Source organism: Mastomys coucha, unplaced genomic scaffold, assembly GCF_008632895.1.
Source record: "Mastomys coucha isolate ucsf_1 unplaced genomic scaffold, UCSF_Mcou_1 pScaffold4, whole genome shotgun sequence".
NCBI classification, from domain to species: Eukaryota; Metazoa; Chordata; class Mammalia; order Rodentia; family Muridae; genus Mastomys; species Mastomys coucha.
This window is the reverse complement of record NW_022196910.1, coordinates 17,876,903-17,899,104: the sequence shown is the minus strand read 5'-3', so window position 1 is coordinate 17,899,104 and position 22,202 is coordinate 17,876,903. Positions and strand designations below refer to the sequence as shown.

At 39.2% G+C, this 22,202-nt stretch overlaps 1 protein-coding gene across 13 annotated transcripts in view; it reads right to left on the bottom strand.

Annotated features, from left to right (window-relative positions):
• Anks1b (ankyrin repeat and sterile alpha motif domain containing 1B) overlaps window positions 1–22,202 on the bottom strand; it is a 1,082,674-nt gene that overhangs the window by 602,126 nt on the left and 458,346 nt on the right. For 12 of the 13 annotated variants that reach the window (XM_031349133.1, XM_031349134.1, XM_031349137.1 and 9 more), the window contains one exon: window positions 10,413–10,593. In XM_031349133.1, coding sequence (XP_031204993.1) covers window positions 10,413–10,593 — 181 coding nt within the window. Of the gene's footprint in view, window positions 1–10,412; window positions 10,594–17,161; window positions 17,219–22,202 lie in introns of those variants that run through there. The other variant, XM_031349146.1, reaches the window with a different exon arrangement.

Below are 22,202 nucleotides of genomic sequence, written 5' to 3'. Positions count from 1 at the left end.
GCAGAGGCAGAGGCAGAGGCAGAGGCAGAGGCAGAGGCAGAGGCAGAGGCAGAGGCAGAGGCAGAGGTTGAGGCTAGCCTGGTTGATATAGTGAGTTCCAGGATAGCCAGAGTTATATAGAGGCCCTGTTTCAACAACAACAACAAAAAAACAAACAAATAACAATAAACTATCCAATTTACAATGTTTTAATGTAGGAGCTTCAAATAGAGTAAGGTATTTACCCTTAGTCACACTACCTGACAGAATTGGAGTCTATCAGGTGGGCTGGAGGGGAGAACATCCCACGTTGACAGAATTGAGGACTAAGAATTTAATATGCTTAGGAGTACATGGTATATTTGGATAAAAACAAGAAGCATAATATGAGTAAACAGAAAGTAGGGTTAAGTTTTCAAAAGTTGTCTTGGATAGATATTTTTGGTCTTGCTCACATGAAGATTCTTTTCTTCAAAAATGGAAAGATAACAATTTTACTAACTTTAATGGACATAATAGCTAACTGACTTATAACATATTATATTAAAAGTAATTCTGCAATGATCTGACATCATTAAAGTAAGTAATAGAAGTCCATATCAAATTAATAATGAACCACTCAACAAGAGTACCAGGTTACACACTTTATAAAATTTCCCTAGAAATACACAGCTCCTGGGACATCATATGGATATTCATGTGTATTGGCTTTTAATATTGCTTCAGCTTATAAGTTTCTAAGTCAACAGTTTCTAGAGAACTGTCAAAGTGATTTCTTTTAAATTTTGATTTGTTTTGCTTGAGACAGGGTCTAGTACAGTTACACAGGGTAGCCTGGAAAACACAATGTCATCAAGGCTGGCCTCAAACTCAAAGTCATCCTCCTGCCTCAGTCTCCAGAATACACGGATTAAAAGCTGGTGCCACCCTGGTTCAAAGTGACTGTTAAAACTGAAAAGCTTCTTCTATTACAGCACACATTTTTAATTGTCCACAAAGTATGAATGCACATGTACTTAAAAATTTTTTTTCCACAGAGCTAAGGACCAAACACAGTGCTGCTTACACAGTGATGAGGCATATGAACTTCTCAAGCAGTAGAATAGTATGATCCGATATGTGCTTGAGAAAACAAAAGCTCTGCTGGCTTTAATGAAGAGCTGAGTCTCAGAGACAGGAAGTCTAGAGAGAAGGCATCAATAATGCAGGGATTTTCAGCCGGGATGGTCCCTAATACAGTCTCCCATTCTTTGTCTTATATCTCAAGATTTCATTATTAAAGCATTAGCCTCACAATTTATTACTTATTCATGCAAAAACATATTTTAAGGGAAAATAGGATGATAGAAAATGCATAAGTGATACTCAGGTGGGCTTGGAGACTGGAGGTAGAATCCTTCTTTTCCAATCATGTAAACTCATGGAGACCAAGGGACTGGCACTGATCTGAACTGTGCCTTGGGGCCAGGCAAAATGAGAGCTTCCTTACACAAATGAATAGAACATGGGGCATTGTATTGATCTTCTACTTTTGTATTCCTTACAGTGAACTTAGAAGCTCATAACAACGCAGATTTATCCAAACAGTTTACATGAGCTAGAAGTCTTTAATGGCTTCTGACTAAGGTCTAACTAGTCTGTTATCCAGGCAATGGTCAAATCTGTAGTGTCAACTGAGGTTCAGGGTCCTCTCTCAAGATCTTGTGACACTGGCAGAATTCATTTCCTCACAATTTTAGAATTGTGTGGCTTGCTTCGCCAATGGCAGCAGCACTGGGAGACAGGCTCTAGTTTCTAGTCACTGGCTTCTAGATCTTGTATTAAGAAAGCATGTGACAGGTACAGGTTTACTCACCCAACTCTGCTAGGGGTTGAGTCTGACTGTCTCTGTAATGCTCATCTCCTGGGGTTTGGTTTTGTCTTAACACATGGCTTCCAGAAAATGGTGCTATTTTATGATGCTGTACAACGTAGGTAGGGTTGGTTGGTGGAAGTGGGTCACTTGTGGGCAAGTCTTAGGGGCTATGGCCTAGCTCCACTTCACCTTCTCCCTATTCCTTTTCTTCTTCCTCTCTCTACCCCATTCTCCCTCCCCCTGCCCCATTTACCTTCCCTTCCTGTTTCTGTCTCTGTGTGATTCTCTGTCTCTGTGTCCCTCTCTCTCCATCATCTCCTGTCTCCTCCTTCACTTCCTGTCTCTGTCTTTGTCTCTCTTTGTTCTCTCTTGTCTCTGTCTTTCTGTCTGTCTCTGTCTCAATCTCTCTCTCTTTTTCTCATCCTTGATATGAAAAACATTGTTCAAGCAGCCTTGTGCCCTTGTCTCACAAGGACCTTCCTCACCACAAAGGACTGCACTTTCCCAGACTGAGTCAGAATGAATTGTCCCTTCCTTAAAATGCTTCTATCGGGCATTCTTCACAGGAATGAGAAAAATTTAATATGATCCTTTCTTCAATTAAGTTAAAGTCAATGATGGAGAACTTGATTGCATCTACCTCTACCCCACTTTGTATAAAACACACAATAGAGTTAAGGCTCGTCACCTTTGTCATTGGCCAGCAGTACATCACAGCTTTCATATACTCAAAAGGAGGACTAGGGTTCAGAAAGCAGGCATCAGATGCCCGTTTTTAGAATTCTGCCTGCCACAGGTGCCAAGGATCGAATAGAGGAGCTAATGTTTCCAAAGCCAAGCCAGGGAAGCAGAGAGGAGCTGCTCTCTCTGGGACACATAGAGAGCCTCCCAGAGATTGTCTGGAACAAGTTCTGCCCTAGGTCTTCCAATGACATGCCACACAAAAGCAAAGTCCTTGAAAAGCAAGCACCAGGGTAAGTACAAAACCCACCTTCTGTCACAGGCAAGGATAAAGACCAAGCAGGAAACACTCTCCCAGATAGAAGCTGAGGCAGCAGAGGTACACAGAGAACACCTAGCTGCATGGAAGTCCTTTTCAACCAGGGATACGGAGAGCATTCTCCCCAGCCAGCAGTATAGACTGCAAATCCAAGGAGCCTCCCCCAACTTCTTTTTCTTACATGTTAGCATTCCCTTGGTTTCATATTTAGCAATAATGAACACACATATGTCTCACAAATATAACTGATGGGGGGGGGGACACAGTTCAAGGATTAAAAACAATCTCAGCAGAGAAAATCAAATCAGAGAGAAAAACTATTCATCACACACCAAAGTAGACAGGGTAATTAGAGAGAAGATGCATGCCGTGGTGAATTGGATTCTCAAAGAAAATTCCAGCTAATGAAGCAATCAGATTTTTTCACCTGCATTAGCTCCGAGTAAAAGCAAGAGAAAATCGAGTTAATAAAATACAGTTTGAAACAAAGGAAGACCTCTCACAACATAGCATCTGTGGAATTGTGTCCCTTGACCACTACTACCTTATGTCTACTGGAATTTTAACCACGAACTGTCCTCCATGGTGACACACATCCAGTGTGTGGTGCCACCCATCCTAGAACACACTGAACTGGGGCATAGGACAAGCAAAAAGAAATCCCAATCTTGCTTACAAGCCAGTCAACTTGCTTGCTCGGAATCACGTTAGCGATATTAGACTCTAGTGCCCAGGCAGGCTCACTCACCCCCCCCAACCCCCCGCCTGTGCCACCCCCTCTCCCATGCTCCATAGGTGTGCTGAAGACTTAAGAGTCCGGGTTGTGCTTGCTACCTGAACTTGCACTACTATGGTAATATTATTATACCAAATAATACCAAAAGTATATATTTGTTAAGCATCTGTGATATCAACTCATCTAAGCATATATGTCTTCCCACATGTAATTTTTTTATTTAGTAGTGCTAGTTCAATGTAAAAAGAGTTTCAAAGAAGAAACTAGTATATATCCATCTGCAAATTCTATTCCACCTAAATCCATTCCATTCCCAGGACCGGTCGGGAGATGTCCTTAGGTAGGGAGAATGTGGCTTATCAAGTCAACAGCCTTGAAAGACAGACTGCTACCTTAGGGCAAGCAGATGTCAGTCTGAAGAATATTGCACAGACTAATGAACGAGCAGCCTGTTTCAGGTGAAGAAGGACCTAACCAAGTTTCTGGTGAAATTTCAGAAGGAGAGGTGTGCATGAGGTAGGGAAGACAGAGAAATGATACTGCATGGGTCTCCTGAGATTTTCCTGCTGGGCTTTTTGTCTTCAAAAGAATAACGAGCAAGTAGCTGGGAGGCCACATTCAAAGAAAAGCCTGGTTTCCTAGTCTCTCATAGATTCTGGGTGTAGCCACATTCTGTTGAATTTGATAGTTCTACATGGGAAGGAATAATATAACCTTGGGGATATATTTTCTGAACCCTTTCTTATTCCCTGAGGTATTTATGAAACTCAAAAGTTCTTATGACTTCCTGAAGGGGGCCTCAGAAGGCTGCTGGACTGAAAGCAGGGTGGGGTGGCTAGCAGCCAACCTGGCAAAAAGAGAGGTGACTGTGGCAAAGCACAGGCACATATGGCAGAGACTTAGAAAGCTCCCCTGACCACTGAGAGCTGAGCCAGCCAACAATGGGTATGAGACTCAGCCAGAAGGGTCTTGGCATGAATGCAGGCCTGTGTGTGTGTGTCTACTGTAGGTCACAGGCATAGTCAGTGAGTAAGCCATTTATGCTGCCTTTGAGCCACACACTCTAGCCATTCGTTAGGAACTTAAACAAAAGTGAGAGTCAAACTGTCTCCACTTTCCATAGATGTATCTTTGCTCTCTTGGGATAGTCTCCATGGAGAATCTTGCTTCTAGTATCCAGAGAAAAAAAGGAGCTGCTAGATAGATAAATGGATTATCTTTCCACTTACAACACTGGCCAATGTCTCCTTATTCTTAAGACAAGCCAAGGAGACTGAAAGGCAGCTTACAAGGCCAGCACCTTCAGTGTTAACTCCCTCTGTGGTGCTGCTCACAACACACCACTCCTCTCTTTGACCTGTTTTGTCAATGTAACTTCAACCAAAGGCACTATACTTACTATAGCTGTGAGTTCAGTGTAAGAACTATGTCAAATCCAAAAGGCAATGTTTTATTGCACTACCCAACTCTTCATCTGTTGTGTCCCCGATTCTGAGGGAACCCCAGGAGAGCTCAAGAACTGCAGGGCCCGAACTGAACTCACAGCTATAGTAGATATAAGTAGTAGTCACAGTAGACTGGGCCCATCAATAGTCCACCACAGACAGCAGTTGTGAGGAATACTCACGTAGTCCCATCTCTCCCTAAGGAGCAGTTAATAGTTGCTGAAGGAGGAAGAGTCACACATGTCTCAGTGATGTAGCCACTGCTAAGTTGTCCTTACTCAAATAAATACTCCCACCCATGCTCAAGCAAGCAACCCTAATGAAACATAGTGTGTTAGGGGGTTGGGGGCGAGTTTGACAAGAATGGAAGAGAGATAAGAGAGCTAAAAGTGGAAGATCATGGGGGTAATTATGATCACAGTACTTTATATAGGTATAGTTTTGTTAAAGCACTAAAAGAATACTGGATTGTTTTTGGATGTCCCAAACACATAAATTATATATCATCCTCATAAATTCTTAACTTTCATGCTGAATCTTAGATTGGAAATTAAAGATCTTCTCTGTTGTCTTTGGTTTTATTGTCATCTTAGGGCCAAAGTGTCCCTCCACAAGCTGTGTCCAGCAGTGGCTGTAATAACTAGGTCTTGACTTCTGGGGCTCTATTTCACATCCCATGAACTAATTAGAAAGAAGGCCTTTGCCTGCCTCTCTGATAGACTCTAGCCAGTGGGAGAGCTCTTGCCACCCTCTCTATCCTGATTTTATTTCTCCAGTGTGTCCTCTCTGCAGAAATTCATCCTATGCCACTGAGCACCTAATGGCTTTTGGTTTTGTTTTTCCTTCCATTTGGAAGGAGACACTTTTCTACCTTACTTTAAAAAAAAAAATCCCCTCTCTCTAGTTAGCTTTCTCCAGCAGGAGGTAGATGGTTTGAAACTCCAACAGAACTGGAAGTAATTAGTTACCCGGGACATCTGATTTGCCTAGCAGGTGCTCCTGGGAAGGTGCTAATTCATGAAGTGAATTATATAGCTCTTTATATAGAAAGAGCTTTCTGGATTCAGTTTTCTAGAAGAAAGAAGACTCTGTCATGATTTGTTCTTCTTGTCTCCCCACCTCCCCAGAATCTACAACATACCTATCTCATGTCTTCTTACTGAGAAACTCAAATTTTGGAACCACCATTGAACGCTAGCTAAGCTGCCGTTTCTTGATCTTTCAATCTTTTTTACTCTTTGCTTTTAATGAGCATACAACTATTACATGATTTCTCACACTCTGCCTCAGCCCAGTGACAAACCGCTGTCTTAATGAATGATCTACTCAACTTAGCTCCTTTGTTACCCAAGTTTAGATTGAAGTGCCCAGACTGAGTTTTCCCCATTCCAACTATGGTCAACTCCATCATTCAGTGACTTAAAAAGTCTGAAGTCCTAGAGTCTTATCTTGTGTTCTTTTCATTTTATCAAATCCTGCATCCAAACACCAAAAATATCTCCACCTTCAAAAGAGATCCAAAACTCCACTATATAAATTCCACACTTACCACTATTAAAAAGAAATCCCTGATAATGGGGGGGGCAGGGGTGGGGAAGAGTACACACTGACAGCCACTACAGCTACCTCAAGGACTGAAAGGCTCTCTGGTCAGGGGAGTACTCTGTCTAAGGACGAGATACATAGAATGTATGATGGGCAAGAACAGAGGGCACTCTTGGAGAATAAACATGCAAGAATGCCTCATCTCAATAGTACTTCAGAGATCAGAGAACAGAATTGTTGACCCTCAAGGGGTCAACAAGAATGGAACAGGCTCATGACTTACTGAACAAATGAAGATTATGCCAAATATTTTGAATGGAGACTAAAGTATGTATCATATATATATATAATATATATATATATATATATATATATTATATATATATATATATGATCCTTCATGCCAAGTGTCTCCTCCAGGAAAAAAATCATAATGACCTAATTATAGACAATATTTGGAGGAACACAGGCTAACCCCAGTGCTTACTCCCATGGTCTCAAAATTGAGTCATTCCTGGGTTCATGTTCAGTCCCACTGAACTCCCCCCCCCATTTCATTCCATCTTTCTTCTTTAATCTTGACTGTAGGAGTCTCTGTTGCTCCGGGAAGCTTCAGCTCAATATCCCCATTGAGTTTTGACTGTTACTTGTCTCTTGGTTGTTTCTCTTCTCCCCACATCCATCCTCACCTCAAGTCCACTTCCTGCATATCAACACTAATCCTTCTAGTGAAATGATATATTTTTATCCGTAAGATTCCCTCAAATCTTTTCTTCTTTTCAGCCTTGTTTTGATGATTTCTAAATGGAAGCTTTAATCATGGTTCAGGATGCTTTTAAATGGTTGCCTCTCAAAAGGAATCTGTTGGTTCACCTAGAGTTTTGCAATCAGCTTTTAAAGTTATATTAGCTCTTGTTCTATTAAATATCATCTTATCAAGATGAATGTATTATACAATCATTTACAAAATGAACTGTTCATATAATGCTAATTAAATTATTCTTCAAAGTCAAGAAAAGGCCGCAGAAATCTCTTTTGTAGTAAGTCTTTGTAGATTTCAAGTGATCATATTAAAAGGAAAGATTAGAAACTGAAAATAGTAAATAATACTGGTTTCTATAGTTTACAAAATGCATTTACCTAAGTAAACCCATATAATTAACACAGACACCCAAGGATGAAATCTTATTATCCCTTTTCAGAAAAGCAAATTGAAGAATGAAAAAAAGTGAGTCGATGATTTATACTGAGGAAATCCAGGATGGAACCAAAACAAATGCATTCTCTGTCAAGATATGCCACATAGGGTGTCTGCAAAGGATGGGTCTTAAGTCCAAAGTGTAACAAATTAACTGTATCTGTAAAACAATGTAAACCATGACTTTTTCAAGTAGACCAAAAACAAAAATACAAAAAAACAAAAACAAAAAACAAAAAAACAAACAACAAAAAAATCCCAATCTATCTTAAAATTTTTAACATTTTACTTTTAAAGGTAAATCAACATCATCTTGCACTTTATTTACAGAACTCCAATGTACTGCAAAGATTGTGATGAATTGTGGAGGTGAACACTGCATTAGAAAGTACCAGCAATACCACTGGAACCCATTTCAGCAGCTAAAGGTTAGGTTCTGGCTTGGAAGACGGGAAGGCATCCTGATACTCACAATTGCTCTGGACATTTTGGATGATGGAATAAATGTGACTACCTCTCTGTTTGGTAGTCAGGGCTTAGATGCTACACATACTACTCTGTCTTTTAATGGAAACAAAACAAAAATAAATAAATAAAAGAAAGACACCAAAGCAAAATCTCTCTCTATCCCAAAAGATAATTGGCCAAAGTCAAATCCTTAAAAACATTTTTGTGCTCCAAATGAAATAAAGCTGGTAAAGCTTTTCCTAAAAAATCCTTGCCAACCCCTCATTTTGGGGGTTTTAAAACCTAGAACTGAACATTCAAGTAAGTGATGGTTGAGTAATTATTACACACTGAGAATTCTTTCCAGGGTCCACATGCCATTTCTCTATAGAAGGCACATCCCACTTTTCCATCATATAAAATTGCATGTGTCATATGAAAAACAGTATATACTCACTGAATGGGTGTGGGGCTTGAGTAGACAGCAGAGATGAAGGAGAAAACCACAATCCCTGCTACTACTATTAACAGTTACTAGTATTTATTGAGTACTAATTTAGCACCTGATAGAATATTATGCCAATCACTGCTTTATAAGCAGTGTCATGATACAGGCTAAGGAAATCTAATTAGTTCCTTGTTCACTTAATTCTGTAGGGAAGAAAAGCTGTAGCACCACAACCCCACGCCCGCCCCATAATTAGTAATCAATTTGGGCAGCCTGACTTTAGGGCCTACAAGGTACTAGACCCTTGTACTTCAGTGTGAGTTCTAGAAAGGGGAGAGAAGATAGTAGCTAAGCAAACAGGTTCTTGACATCACTTTACATATTGATAAGACCACTGAGGAAAAACAAAAGAGATTTGATAGAAGTGACTAGAGCTGGGGTGGTACTACGTACCTGTAATCACAGCATGGAGGGAGCTGAGGTAGGACCATGAGTGTGAGGCTAGCCTGGACTATACAACAAGGCCCTGTTCTCCCTCACATGTTACCAAAATGAATGTAGCAACTCAAAAAGTGCTTGGGGACATGGGTGTTGTCACCAGGTTTGAGCGCTAGCATTGTTTGAATGGGCAGCTGTCATTTGTCTTCTTTGTGTCTGAATTTCCTTCATGCACTCATCCAAAGGTCAAGATAAGTTGATGTAACTAAAAACTCTAAAACACTGTCTGACAGAACACTAAGTATTCACCTTTTACTATTATCGGAAGGGTTTTATTTACTTTTGGTTCTTTCTTACCATGATTATTATCATATTGAGATTGGATACAATCTGAAGATTACATGAAGACATTGTGTCCAAGGCAAAACCTAAATGATGCCCAATCACATAAACATTAAAAGACAGAGACTGCAGGTGGAAGGAACTATAGTGCCAAATTCCCTGAGCCAGATGCCCAGGAAAGAACACCTGGGTGGATCTGCTAAAGGTTAAATTCAAGAGTGAGTTGGGAACTAGATGACTGTTAGCTTCATCGACCATGACACAGATCTGAATGCTCTGGCACACTTTAAACATAGCAATGGAATGCTTTGATTTACATTTTATAAATACCATTCTGGCTGCCATGAAAGGTCAGAGTGTGACTTCTATAGTGTGTTTAGTGTGAATTAGACAGAAGGGCTAGAACCATTCAGGTCCTCGTCCTCATTGGGATGTCCCTCAGCTATGAGCTCATTCTTCTTCAAGGGACATTAACACATTAACATGGTGAATCTGATGGGGAAGAACCAGGAAGCTTTCCCTAGTGGGTGGTACTACTTCCCCATTTCCAAGTTTGTCTGGGTTTAGGCAGGTGATATGTACCTTAGCGGTAGCATCCAACTCAGTCTTACCAGATATCTTTAACTAGGGTACTTTAGTCTCACAGCAGCTATAAACAAAGGCCCATGTGCTGATTAGCTGGTAAAACTGTGGGAGAGCAGTGAGTGGCAGTAAAAGAAAAACGCATTTCCAGATCTCTGGCTATTTTATGCCCATAATAGTATTAAATTGTTATATTGATGTTAACGTTGGAAAGACTACTAATGTACTAAAACCAATATTATACCCATGCCATGATAAAAATATGAGTACCCTAAACTACTGCTCATATAATATGAACTAGAAATAAAATTTGTATGAAGATTTCTCTTAATCACCACAGCTCATAAAGGCTTTATTAAAGCCTAAAAGTATACCTGTATAAAGTGGATGGTTTTACCTGTGTGTTCAGCTCCCTCGTTCTTGACTTCTGTGGTTTCCACAGAAGAGGTGGGTGGGCTAACTGGAGGGCTGGATGTAAAGCTGGTACACCCTGTAGATGTGCTGATTTCAAAGTACTCTTGGTTATGATTCATTCGATGGAAATCCAGAGAAGACACAATAGATGTTCGTTGTTTTGGCTAAAACATACAAGCATGACAAGAGTATTAATACAACCCAACTTGCCTTTAACCTTATCCCACTGTCTAAGCAACTTGAGGATGGAAAGGTTTATTTCATTCACACTCCCATGTAACAGTTTACCATCCAAAGCAGTGAGGGCAGGAACTCAATCAGGGCAGGAATGTGAAGGCAGGAGCTGATACAGAAGTTATAGAGGGGTACTGCTTACTGGTTTGCTTATCACCAAGGCTTGCTCTGTCTGCTTTCTTTTAGAACCCAGGACTACCAGTCCAGGTATGGTCGTACCCACAATGGGCTGGACTGTCCCACATCAATCATCAATATAGAAAAGGCCCTATAGGACTGCTTACAGCCCAATCTTATGGATGCATTTTCTCAATTGAGGCTCCCCTCCTCTCTAAGGACTCTAGTTTATGTCAAGCTGACCTAAAACTATCCAGTATAGTACAGTACAAAGAGACACTAATCAATCTGTTAATGATAATGAAAAGTTATCATTAAAATGGTATGGCACAGTTGATATAATACTTCAGGCCATTTGTTTTTCACAGAAGATCACAAAATCAAACACATAGCATTTTTCTTAATAATAGATTTTGAAAGTTGCAACTTTAAGTCACCTTTCATTCAACTAACATTTATTAAACATCTGCCATTTGCTAGACCCCGAGGATACAGAATCTAATAACAAAATGTCCTTCTAATGTTGAAGCAATTAAGGCAGTTCCATGTTTTGATTCTTTATATAGTCCAAGGAATTGGTGGCATTAGATATTATCCCCAAGTACCATATGTTGGAATTAAATCATGAGAATTAAGTAAAGTTATACAGAACATTTTCTAGGATCTAAGAATCTACTTGGTATTTGTAGTGAACTTTGATTTTCTTTCTTAAGGATTTTAATTAATCCCCAAATAGCAAGAAAAGTCAATTTAAACATAAAAGTTAAAATCATGGAGCTATTGCAGATATAATCTATATGCTCTGTCGGTCATGGATTACTCCCTATAGGAGCCTTCGGGGGTTTTTTCTCTAAAACGGAATTAATCATTTTCCCATTCTTCCAGCCTATTAAAGCTTAGAATATCATACTTTAGGAAAACGTCAATCGTTTGGCCCTCAGATCCATCTACATTTTCCAAAAGTCAACCCATGCTCTACTTTTTAATACTTATTTATATAAGTGAAGCATGTAGGAAAGTAAGTGTAAGTTTCATTCAATAAAGTTTATTATAATTCACTTTCTTCATAGTACAGTAGCCTTTGGTTTATTGGTCTTTTTTATTGCTCTGCCATGTTTGGTAATAGCAATCACAAGTGACGAAATGATCACTTCGGAGATCATTTTCTTATAGAAAGTCCAACACTGTGTCTCTTGTATGTTGCTGTGTTTTAAAATAGATATCTAAAAATATGTAGAGGGCATGGAATGCTTTATTCTTTCATCATTTTATTTTTTAAAAATGTGAGAGGCACAATACTGTTCTATCATTTATTATTGTGACAGGACTCAGTAACAGAATTCAGATTAGTGCCCACACAAGATTCAGTTGCTTTGCAAGAATGAACGATGAGGATTTAATGTCAGGCTTGGTTTCTCATGAAATGCCTGCCCTTGGGGCTACTGCATCTCAGTTTCACATTCAGTGTCCTTTCCACTACACTCCATGACAGCCATTAAGGAGGCACAAGCTATTATAGGGGCACTAATAGAAACACACATGTCCATCAGTCAAGATTCTGTTTTGTTGCTTTGTATTGTGTTTTGTTTCCCTTTATACACAGGCAAGACTGCTTTCACGCTAATGTTCTTTCCCATGAGCCTTCTAAAGGTCAAGAATACTGATGCATATGATCTCCATCTAAATGTTTCTTAAGTATATATTTCTAAACCTCAGCTGTCCACAATTTTAATTGCATTGAAACACAAGTTGTTATGTAATTAGGAAGATAAATAGGCTAATTTTGCTGCATTAATTCATCCCACAAATATTGCTGAATGTACACTTAATTGCAGAGACCATGGCAAGTGCTGCAATAGCAATAAAAAAATGACATTATAGCTCTTCAGTGGGAGGAGAAATGATGCATGGGGAAGGGACAGTGTAGTATATAAAGGAGATGCAGGGAGGGAGCACAAAAGTTGTAGAGGCCTAGGCACTAGGCCTGTACCAAAAGTCGTAGAGGCACTAGGTAGCCTGTACCTTAGCGAGGGTACCAGAAAAGCTCTCCTGGTAAGTGACTCACACCTCAGTGGAATATTGGGGACCAGAAGTAGCACATACACACACACTTATCACACACACACACACATACACACACACACTTATCACACACACATACATACAAGCACACACATGTACACACACTCAACACACAATGCACATATTTACACATATATGTACATACAAAGAGAAAGAAAATGACAAAACTATGCATGGCTTTCTAAGACTACAATGCAAAGTATGTGAAACTTGTGTTGAGAACAGACGTGAAATAATGAAAATTGTAGATACCAATACATAAAGGAATCATATTGTCACACAAAAGATTTTTTTTCATTATTCAAAATATTTTAAGGAACTATATTGACAAGGAAGAGTGCTTCTTATTTATGATATTAATTTAGTAAACTTGTTTTAGCATTTAAAGAATGAATTGGTCTGTGTCAAAGCAGAGGAAGGGAGCTGCACAATTTGAAACAAACATTGAAGGGTCTTATGGTAAAGGCAGCAGTGACTGGGATGGGGAACACTGTGGTTTTGGAAGTCTTTAATGTAGTTCACTCTTTGGGACTTGGCATAGGTTAGGCTGTGGCAGTTGAGTTTGAATAAGAAGCCTACAGTGACAGATTTCTCAGTTGAGTGAGTATCAACAGACAAGTCATTTTGTGGGAAACACAAATGTTTAAAGACTGACACCAGAAGTACATGAAATATATACTTCTATGCTGAAGTTACCCAGTGTAGACTATTTAATACACGTTCATACTAACACAAATCTATTTGATACATCTTGTTTTTTATTTGAGCCAGGAGCTATTAGCTCACTCTGAGATAGAGCTTCAGAGAAAGAATATTGAGGCTAGAAGACAGGGTAAGAAAACCTTCAAAGGAAAACGACTGAGCAGGGACTATCTGACCTTGGTCTTACCTACTTCCTCCAAACTGACTGGCACACACTGAAGAGGTAGCCATTTCCCAAAGTTTCCTAAGCAAGTAAGTTAATGGAAAAGATAAGTATTTATTAGTAATGTTCTGAGACTGTGGTCAGTACACTATGGGATCATGACCTTCAGTCCAAATTGGCCTTTCTTCTTGCTTCAGAAACACCACTCAATGGTCTATTCATTTTCTCATTGTTCATGGATGATGTTATGTTATATTGGGAACACTGAATGGCTATATAAATAAATAAATTAAAAGGTCATACTACTAATAATACTTAAATACTTGCTGTCTGACCCTTTAGAGAAAACATTTGGCAACCCACACCCCAGTAAACCAATTAAGACATGCTTTGCTGTAGGTGCAATACAACCATGGCCACATAAAACCTCTTAGCCTATGTGGTTTGGGTCTCATGGACTATGGGAGCAACTGTCAATTGGTAAGAGTGAACTTTCTGTATCCTTAGTGTCCAGACAATATATTTGCAACTTGAAAGAAGGCCATGCAACTCACATTGGACTGTATGAAAAGTTAAAGCAAACCTCCTTCATGCTAGACTTTGGAGATCCTGGGAGATTATGTTAGGTAAGCATCCCTACCTTAAACATCAGTGAACACAATGGCTGAGAGGGGGAAGAAAACCAATTCACTCAATATCATACTATTTTACAGCTCTGAGAATAAATGACAGAGACTGTAGTGATAATAAAATTGGCAACTGAGAACATTGAATAGATTTAATATGGGCCGATTCTAATTCTTAACTATATAAGTGGAATTCTGCTGAGCTTCCCAGTACAAGGAGGGTTTTTTATAAGTTCAGTGAAATTAGTGATGGAACCCACCAAGTGTCCCTGCATCAACTGAGCCATGTTCTCTGTGGTACCCAATCTATATGACTCTTTTCTCCCTAGTGATCCAGTGCCCATAGCTCCTGCTTCCCAAATACCCACTTACTTATAGAACTTATGAAATTACAGCTTAGGGGCCAAATTCAGGCTGCTGATTTTTGTAAAGCCTAGGAGCGAAAAACGTGTTTCAGCTGTTTAATAGTTGGAAAACAAATAAAACCACAGAATTTTTTTGCTGACAAGTGAGAACTGTCACAAAGCACAAACTTTACTGAACCTGGCCAGGTCCATTCATTAGTGTACTGCCCACGGCTGTCTGCTGTTATACTAGCAGAGTCAGTAGTTGCCACAGAAACCGTAGGACCACCAAAGATACATTGCCTTATTTTATTTTACTTTCTGGTCTTTTACAGAGAAAGTTTGTGCCCCACCCCTGCAAAAGTTATTAAAAGTACGTCTAGGAAGAGCTGAAATAGAAGACACTGGAAGACCCTCAAGATGCAGGACTCACAGGGTAGCATTGTAGGGCCAGCACAACATGAAAAAAATCTTCCTACAGGAGATGAACAAGAACCCCCATATCTGCAAAATCATTTTTGATGGAGGCTCACTACAAGGTGCTTTGTATCTGTCACTGCATGTCTTGGTCCCTCAGGCATGAGTCCTCTCACAACATAGGGATTGGGACCTTCCTGGCATACAGTGGATACAGTTATTAGGTAGGTAGAGCATCAGGCTTGGTGGTAAGCAGAAGTTGAGAATTCTACTCTATATGTTAAGGTTGTGCCAGGAAGTCTAAGTTTTATACCCAAAGCATATGCTCTATTACCCTACAGATCACATGGCAAAACTGATTCAGATATAAAAACATTGTTTAGGGCTGGAGAAATGGCTCAGCAGCTAAGAGCACTGACTGCTCTTCTAGAGGTCCTGAGTTCAATTCCCAGAAATCACATGGTGGCTGACAACCATCTGTAATGGAATCTGATGCCCTCTTCTGGTGTTTCTGAAGATAGCTAGAGTGTATTCACATATATAAAATACATACATACATACATACATACATACATGCATACATACATACTATATTGTTTAGACCTAGAAGCACTAAATCCAAGCACAGGGCATGCCCAACAATAAGGGCCTAGTGTGGTTCATTTAATGTATACCAAAGAAGCAAGACCCATCTCAGCCAAGAACTGCTCAAATGAAGCAATGTGTGAATTGACTATTATCATGGTGAGGGTGATGTGTCTCTGTCACACTTATTTTAGATTATCTTCACTAGTCAGGACCAATTATAGGAATATTGTGGTACACAAAGATACAAGTGGGATATATTTATTCTAATGCAACATTAGGAAATGCACACCATTATGGTAGACCATATAAATGCCATACCTTATGACAGAAATGAGAAGGAATTCCTGACTAGGTAATGCAACATTTCCTTCCAAACTTCTCCTATGTTTCAAAGATCTGTTGTATGTTTCCTCTATTATTTTTAAATTATTTAAATTAATAAGCTGTGACATAAGAAAAAAATCCTCTTATTTAAACTTACGTTGATTTTAAACAACTTGAAATTGCCTAATTTAATTATAAGGAGTTTAAGACCCCCCCTCTGAACCAAATGTCAAGCAGATCTAGGGGGACACACTGGTGTCAGTACAGAAACAAAATGGCTCTAGCAAAAGTCAATGGTTATATTAAAGAAATCAGCCAGGAGCCAGCAAGGTTCAGAGTGAGTTCTTGGGAAAGACTGCAGAGTAAAAGAAAATTAATTGTGACACTAATCTTTATTTGTATGAATAATTTATGAGATATTAATAGATTATTTAATATATATTCAATGAATAAATAGAGATACATGAAGATGATAAGCTTTGTAGACACCTACCCACTGACCCACTGTCTCAATACAACTAAGCTGTTTTCATAAATACTTTTTGGGAAAAGGTCAGATGGTAAAAAAATGAACAGACAGTGTATTTTATTTTGAGGGCCTTAATCAACCCGGGGCCTTCTGAGTAAATAATACATGGTAAGATTTGGTCACAAATATGTTCTCCAAATGATGACAGGCTTGTGCCAGCATCCTGGTCTCTGCAGTAATGTGAAATGTTAATTTGTTATATAATACATTTCTGAATGTAGATTAGGTTTATGCATTTGTTTCCTTGATGAAGTATTTATTTATTCCTGGGCAGTCCCCTATTGCTGTGGCTTTATCTTTCACAAGTGGCTCAGTTGGACCTTGCTGATCTTTTTGCATTTTATATTCAGGAAACATTGAATAGTTTCATTTACTATACTTCTATCAGCTTGTTCAACAAATAAACAGAAAGCATCAGCTATGTGCCAAGCCTTGTTCTAAGCTCTGGAGATAAATTATAGGATCCAAAAGAAAAGAAACATTTCTAAGGCATCTTTAAGTACAAAATTTGTTTTGTCTATAGCTTTAGAATGCCCCTAAAGTATTTTTGAAATAACCCATTACTACAAATACTGTCAAAGTTATTTTTAAAAAAGGAATCCTTACACATTGAGGATGTGCAGCGACCACGGAAGTCAGTATGGAGTAGGTCCTTCTAGAGATATACTAAAACAAACAAACAAACAACTTAAAAAGCTGCATACCTTTGATTCTTGAGACATAAGCTACCAACACCCAAGTTATGGATTGAGCTCAGATGCTCATCCATAAATATACACAGGAAAAAAATTTATAGTGTGCATATATGGCGTTTTCTTCAGCCTTGAAGGAGAAAGGATGTCATGTCCAGTAAAATGGATGGCATGGAGATGATCATGTCAAGAGAAGGAACTCTAACTCAGAAGAATTGAAGTCAACCATTTTCTTTCATATGTAGAATCTAGATATTGGACATTCTTGAGTAGCCATTTTTGATTACCAGTACATGGTCCCCTTTCTCCATCTTGCTCCAGTTCACATCATAGACTCGCGAAGCCCCTAGGCAGCCATTGTTACCTTCTATACAAACCATGGAGCCTACTGCTCCAAAAACAAATGCTGACATTGTTTGGTTGCCCCAAGCCCTTCTCCCTGGTATTGGAAACCATACCCTGTGGCTCAGGATTTCCTTCTAGGCTCTCAGAACATCAAGCTCACTCTTCCAGTGGTGTGTTCCCTTCATCCCCTTCTGTTAGACTGTGAATTTCTCCCTTTGGTTTTGTCTCCATCTAACAATTTTAATTTTTGTGAATATTCCATAGTAACATGGCCATTTTCAGCACTTCTGTAGATTTATTCTTAGTTTTGTATAATTGACCACTTTAATTCCATATAAGGAGGAAGAAAAGGAAATAACTTTGATCCATTCACCTTAGATTTGCCAGTTAACTTTCTCTCTCTTTCTTCCTCCCCCTACCTCTCTGCCTCTGTCTCCACTAGGGATCAAACACAGGCTTCAAACATGCTAAGCAAGTGCTCTACCATGAACTATGTTTCCAGTCTAGTCATGAATGTTCTGAGAACAGGAGAAAAAAGGGATTTGAACAATGTTTTTGTTAAAGGTGCATGAAAATTAGAAACATTATGTTTTCTTTTCAATAAAATAAAAAAATTCCCATAAGATTTAGTGTGTGCATCCATGTATACATGCATGTGTTATATTAATAGGATTAAAACTTGTTTTAATTATGCAGAATTCTTAACCTCAGGTACATAAAATGCCATGCTTCCCCTCTACTGATCATGTTCATTTATACACATACACACACACACACACACACACACACACACACATACACACACACACATTCTACACAGGGGCCAAAGTAAATGTAAGTAAATGTCGTGTATTTATGCATAGATGTTGTTATAGTCACTTGAAATTTGTTATATTTTAAAGATTATATGATTGGTATTATAAATAGATATTATCCAAGCATGGTAGACACTTTTATTCCTCAAACTCCAAAGGCAGAAGCAGGTGAATCTCCATAAGTTTCAAGGCAACCAGAGCTATATAGTGAGTAGTAAGATATGTGTAAAACAGAAAGACAGAAAGAGAAAATGTGGAGGGGCACATGTAGCTCTTATTGTTCCCTGTTTGTGGACTTCAGATGCAGCTATGGTCTTAGAGTCAGTAAGTGGGAGTACCAAACTTAAAAACAGAGATATAGAATTAAAAATAAGTAATCTTCCTATCCTACTCCAGATCATAATTACTATATAGATAAAATAAAAAGAAGTAAATATAAAATTACAACTACAGCTAGGAGCTTAATATCTCCTTTGCGTCAATGGGAAAATTTCCTCTTCCATATATGGAGAGCATTGACTAAAGACATTGACATTGCTTTAAAGAGTGTAGAAAGACAATACAAGCAGGTAGAAACTGGAGAGTCCTACCAGTATAAATTTTATTCCTTTTAGAACTTAAGCTAATGTGTTCATATTAATATATGTTCTCTAAAGGAATAGAACTGATAGAATGAAAAATATTTTTGTTGTGGGGTATTAAAAGGGGCATTTATTGGAGTGGCTTACAGGCTATGGGCTGGGTAGTCCAACAATGGCTGTCTCCTGATGGGAAATTCAAGCATCCAGTAGTTGCTCAACAGAGAGGCTTGCGTCTCTGTAGGATGAGCCCTGCATTACTGCTGATTTTCAGTTTATGTTGGAATCTAGGCACAGCAACAGTATAATTAAACTTGCCAACAAGAGGGAGGACAAGCAGGCACAAGCAAAAGCTTCTTCCTTTTTCCATGTCCTTTAATGTGGGCTGCCACTAGAAAGTGTGGCCTAGATTTAGGATGTGTCTACTTACCTCAAATAATCTGATAAAGAAAATCCCTCATCCCCCACCACCCCTTGCAATCTAAGCAAGGTAAGCAGGAGTGCTGGCCCTGGTGTCATGAGATCCCCGACCCTCAACAGCTGCAGCACTTGGAAGAGCAGGCCCTGCATCTTGCTTAGGCAACACACAGCTGACCCTGGTGGTGGGGGTACAGGTGAGCTGGCCCCAAGGAAATAAGCATGGAGAACTGGTCCCACAACTTCTCTATTAAGTGGTGGCACAGGCAAGGGAAAGATGCTCCCCCATATCTCCAGCTGGTCTCGGAAAATTGAGAATAGGGAGCTGCCCCTGCTCCCCACCTGTTGCAGCACTCAGCAGAGAAGGCTCTGCACCTAGCCTGGGCAGCACAGTAGAGCTTGGCCCTGCTGGTGTGGGCACAAGTGACCCAGCCCCTAGGGCATGAGAGTGGGAGAGCTAGCTAGCTCTGTCCCTTTCCATCTGCTGCATTGGTGAGTTAGCCTGAGCATTTCTGGAGAGCTCACCCTGATGGTGTGAGTGGAGAAGTGCTGGTATGCTGACCAGCTCAGCTACTACCCAGGCCCAGATCCAGGGCTCTGAGTTGGCCCCCTAACATCTACCCTATCTATGAACTGCTGGAGCATGTGAAAGGGTTGGCCCTATAGATCAGAAAACTGCAGGATCTCCATGACACAGGCCAAAAACAGGATGTCTGAGAGGAGTCCCAGTATTGATAGTGTAGCAGAACCCAGAGGCCTTGAATCAGACCAATGAGTCATTGCAATGAACATTTATAAGCAAAGAAGTATGGACAAAGGGGTATACAGTGAAACACACTGTAACACACTACATATTCTACAGTGAGATTTCTTCTTCATTTTTCAGGGGAAAGGTTGTAAGGGTAGAAAGCTGGTACGAAGGGACAGGGAGATGAGTGGGATTGGGGTACGTGATATGAAATTCACAAAGAGTCAATAAAAAGTTAAATAAAAAGAGATAAGATTCCTCATAGGAGTCCCTAGCAGCTTGGGTTTTAGATGATTCCATGATAGAGTCAAGATGATAACTAAGATGAGTCATCACAGTGTGTGTGTGTGTGTGTGTGTGTGTGTGTGTGTGTGTGTGTGTGTGTGTCTGTATGCGTGTGTGTGTGCCTAGTTTGACACAGGGTCTTTCCTGACTTTTTTATCATTTAGGCTAGCGGTCCATATCTCCCAGGTATTCTCCTGCCCCCATGTGTCGTCTTATTTCCAGGACTACAGATACCTACACCATATTCCAGGCATTACACAGGCTCTGAGAATTGAACGTAGGTCTTCAGTCTTGTAAGGGAAATGCTTTAACAAATAAGGCCTCTCCTAAGCCCCTGTATATTGAATTTCCATAGTCACTAGATGTATTATTAAGACCAAGGCAGAAAAAAATTAAGAATCTTATTTCTAGCTTTCATATTTTTGATTTATTATATTTTATAGAGATCCTAGGCTAGGGATTAACATATATTCTCATCTTTTATTAAAAGAGACAGATTATAAAACTACTAGCATATTCCTGTATATTTAACATCTATAAGCATGAGTGTATAAAGTTTTCAGGGCAATGAATATGTGATATATGTTTCTTTTTATGAACTTGCATTGAAATGATTTTATATATATGAAAGATAAAGTTTTAGTCTTTAGCTTCAGTCAGTAAAAATGTTAGATAGCTATAGAGTCAATGTGGGTACTGAGGAACAAGAAAGCATTTTGTGGGGTTTACTTCATAAATGAAGCTCTGCTCACATGAAGACAGTCACAGCTATCTTACAAACATTTTAATTATTTTAAATATTCACATATTAATATTTCAGAGATGTTCATGTCAAATTCAACGTCTTAAACTGAATATATGTATGACCAGCTTTATTTCCCAGTTTGTTTTAAAAAATAAAAATTCTTAAATGATTTGGTTCATTTTAAGAACAGCAGGAAGGTAATTATGCAACTGATTATAGAAGATATGTTCTGAGCAGCTGAAACAGGAAGCATGTATCACTGTGTGGGAGAAAGGAACTTTTACACAGAAATGTGCACAGTGCTTTAGAAAAAATAACAGCTTAATGTTTAAATTAAGATATATATTTTTGAAGAACTGTAAATTCCAATGTAATTCTAATAAGTAATTAGAAGGAGCTCATGTATCATGTGACCCTTTCCTTGATTCCCCAGTGGTAGCGTCTTACCAAACTATCCCACGGCACAACTGGGATCAAGTAACAACAGATTTCTGTCTTCACCAGGATTCCTGGTGCCATTTATAGCCACACTCATTTCCCCCCCTGCCTCACCTCCTCCTTAGCTCCAGGAAACACAAATCTGTTTTATATTCTTTAGATTCATCATGTCAAGAATGCTACATAAATAGCCGCATCCAGCACATAGCCAGTGGAAATGGGCCCTTCTCAGTTGAGCCTGGTCCAAGCTCTTGTGCATTTCCACAGCTTGCACCTTTATTTACTGGGTAACATCAGGAGCTAAAAATGATTAATTCTTCACAACCGTGTGGTGACCGACTTGTTCTAAGTCTAGCTATTAGTAATGATACCACTATACATTTTATGTACAGGTTTTGGTGTAAGAGTGTTTTCATTTAGGTGATGTAAATTTCCAAGGCTACATATTCTAGGTTCTAGGGTAGTTTCATGTTTTAAGAAATGTCAAACTTTTTTTGAGTACGATGTGGCTATGTTACCATTCTAACAGCAACATGGGTATTTTCCCCGTGTAATCTTGCAAACATTGTACTAGCTGTGGTGGG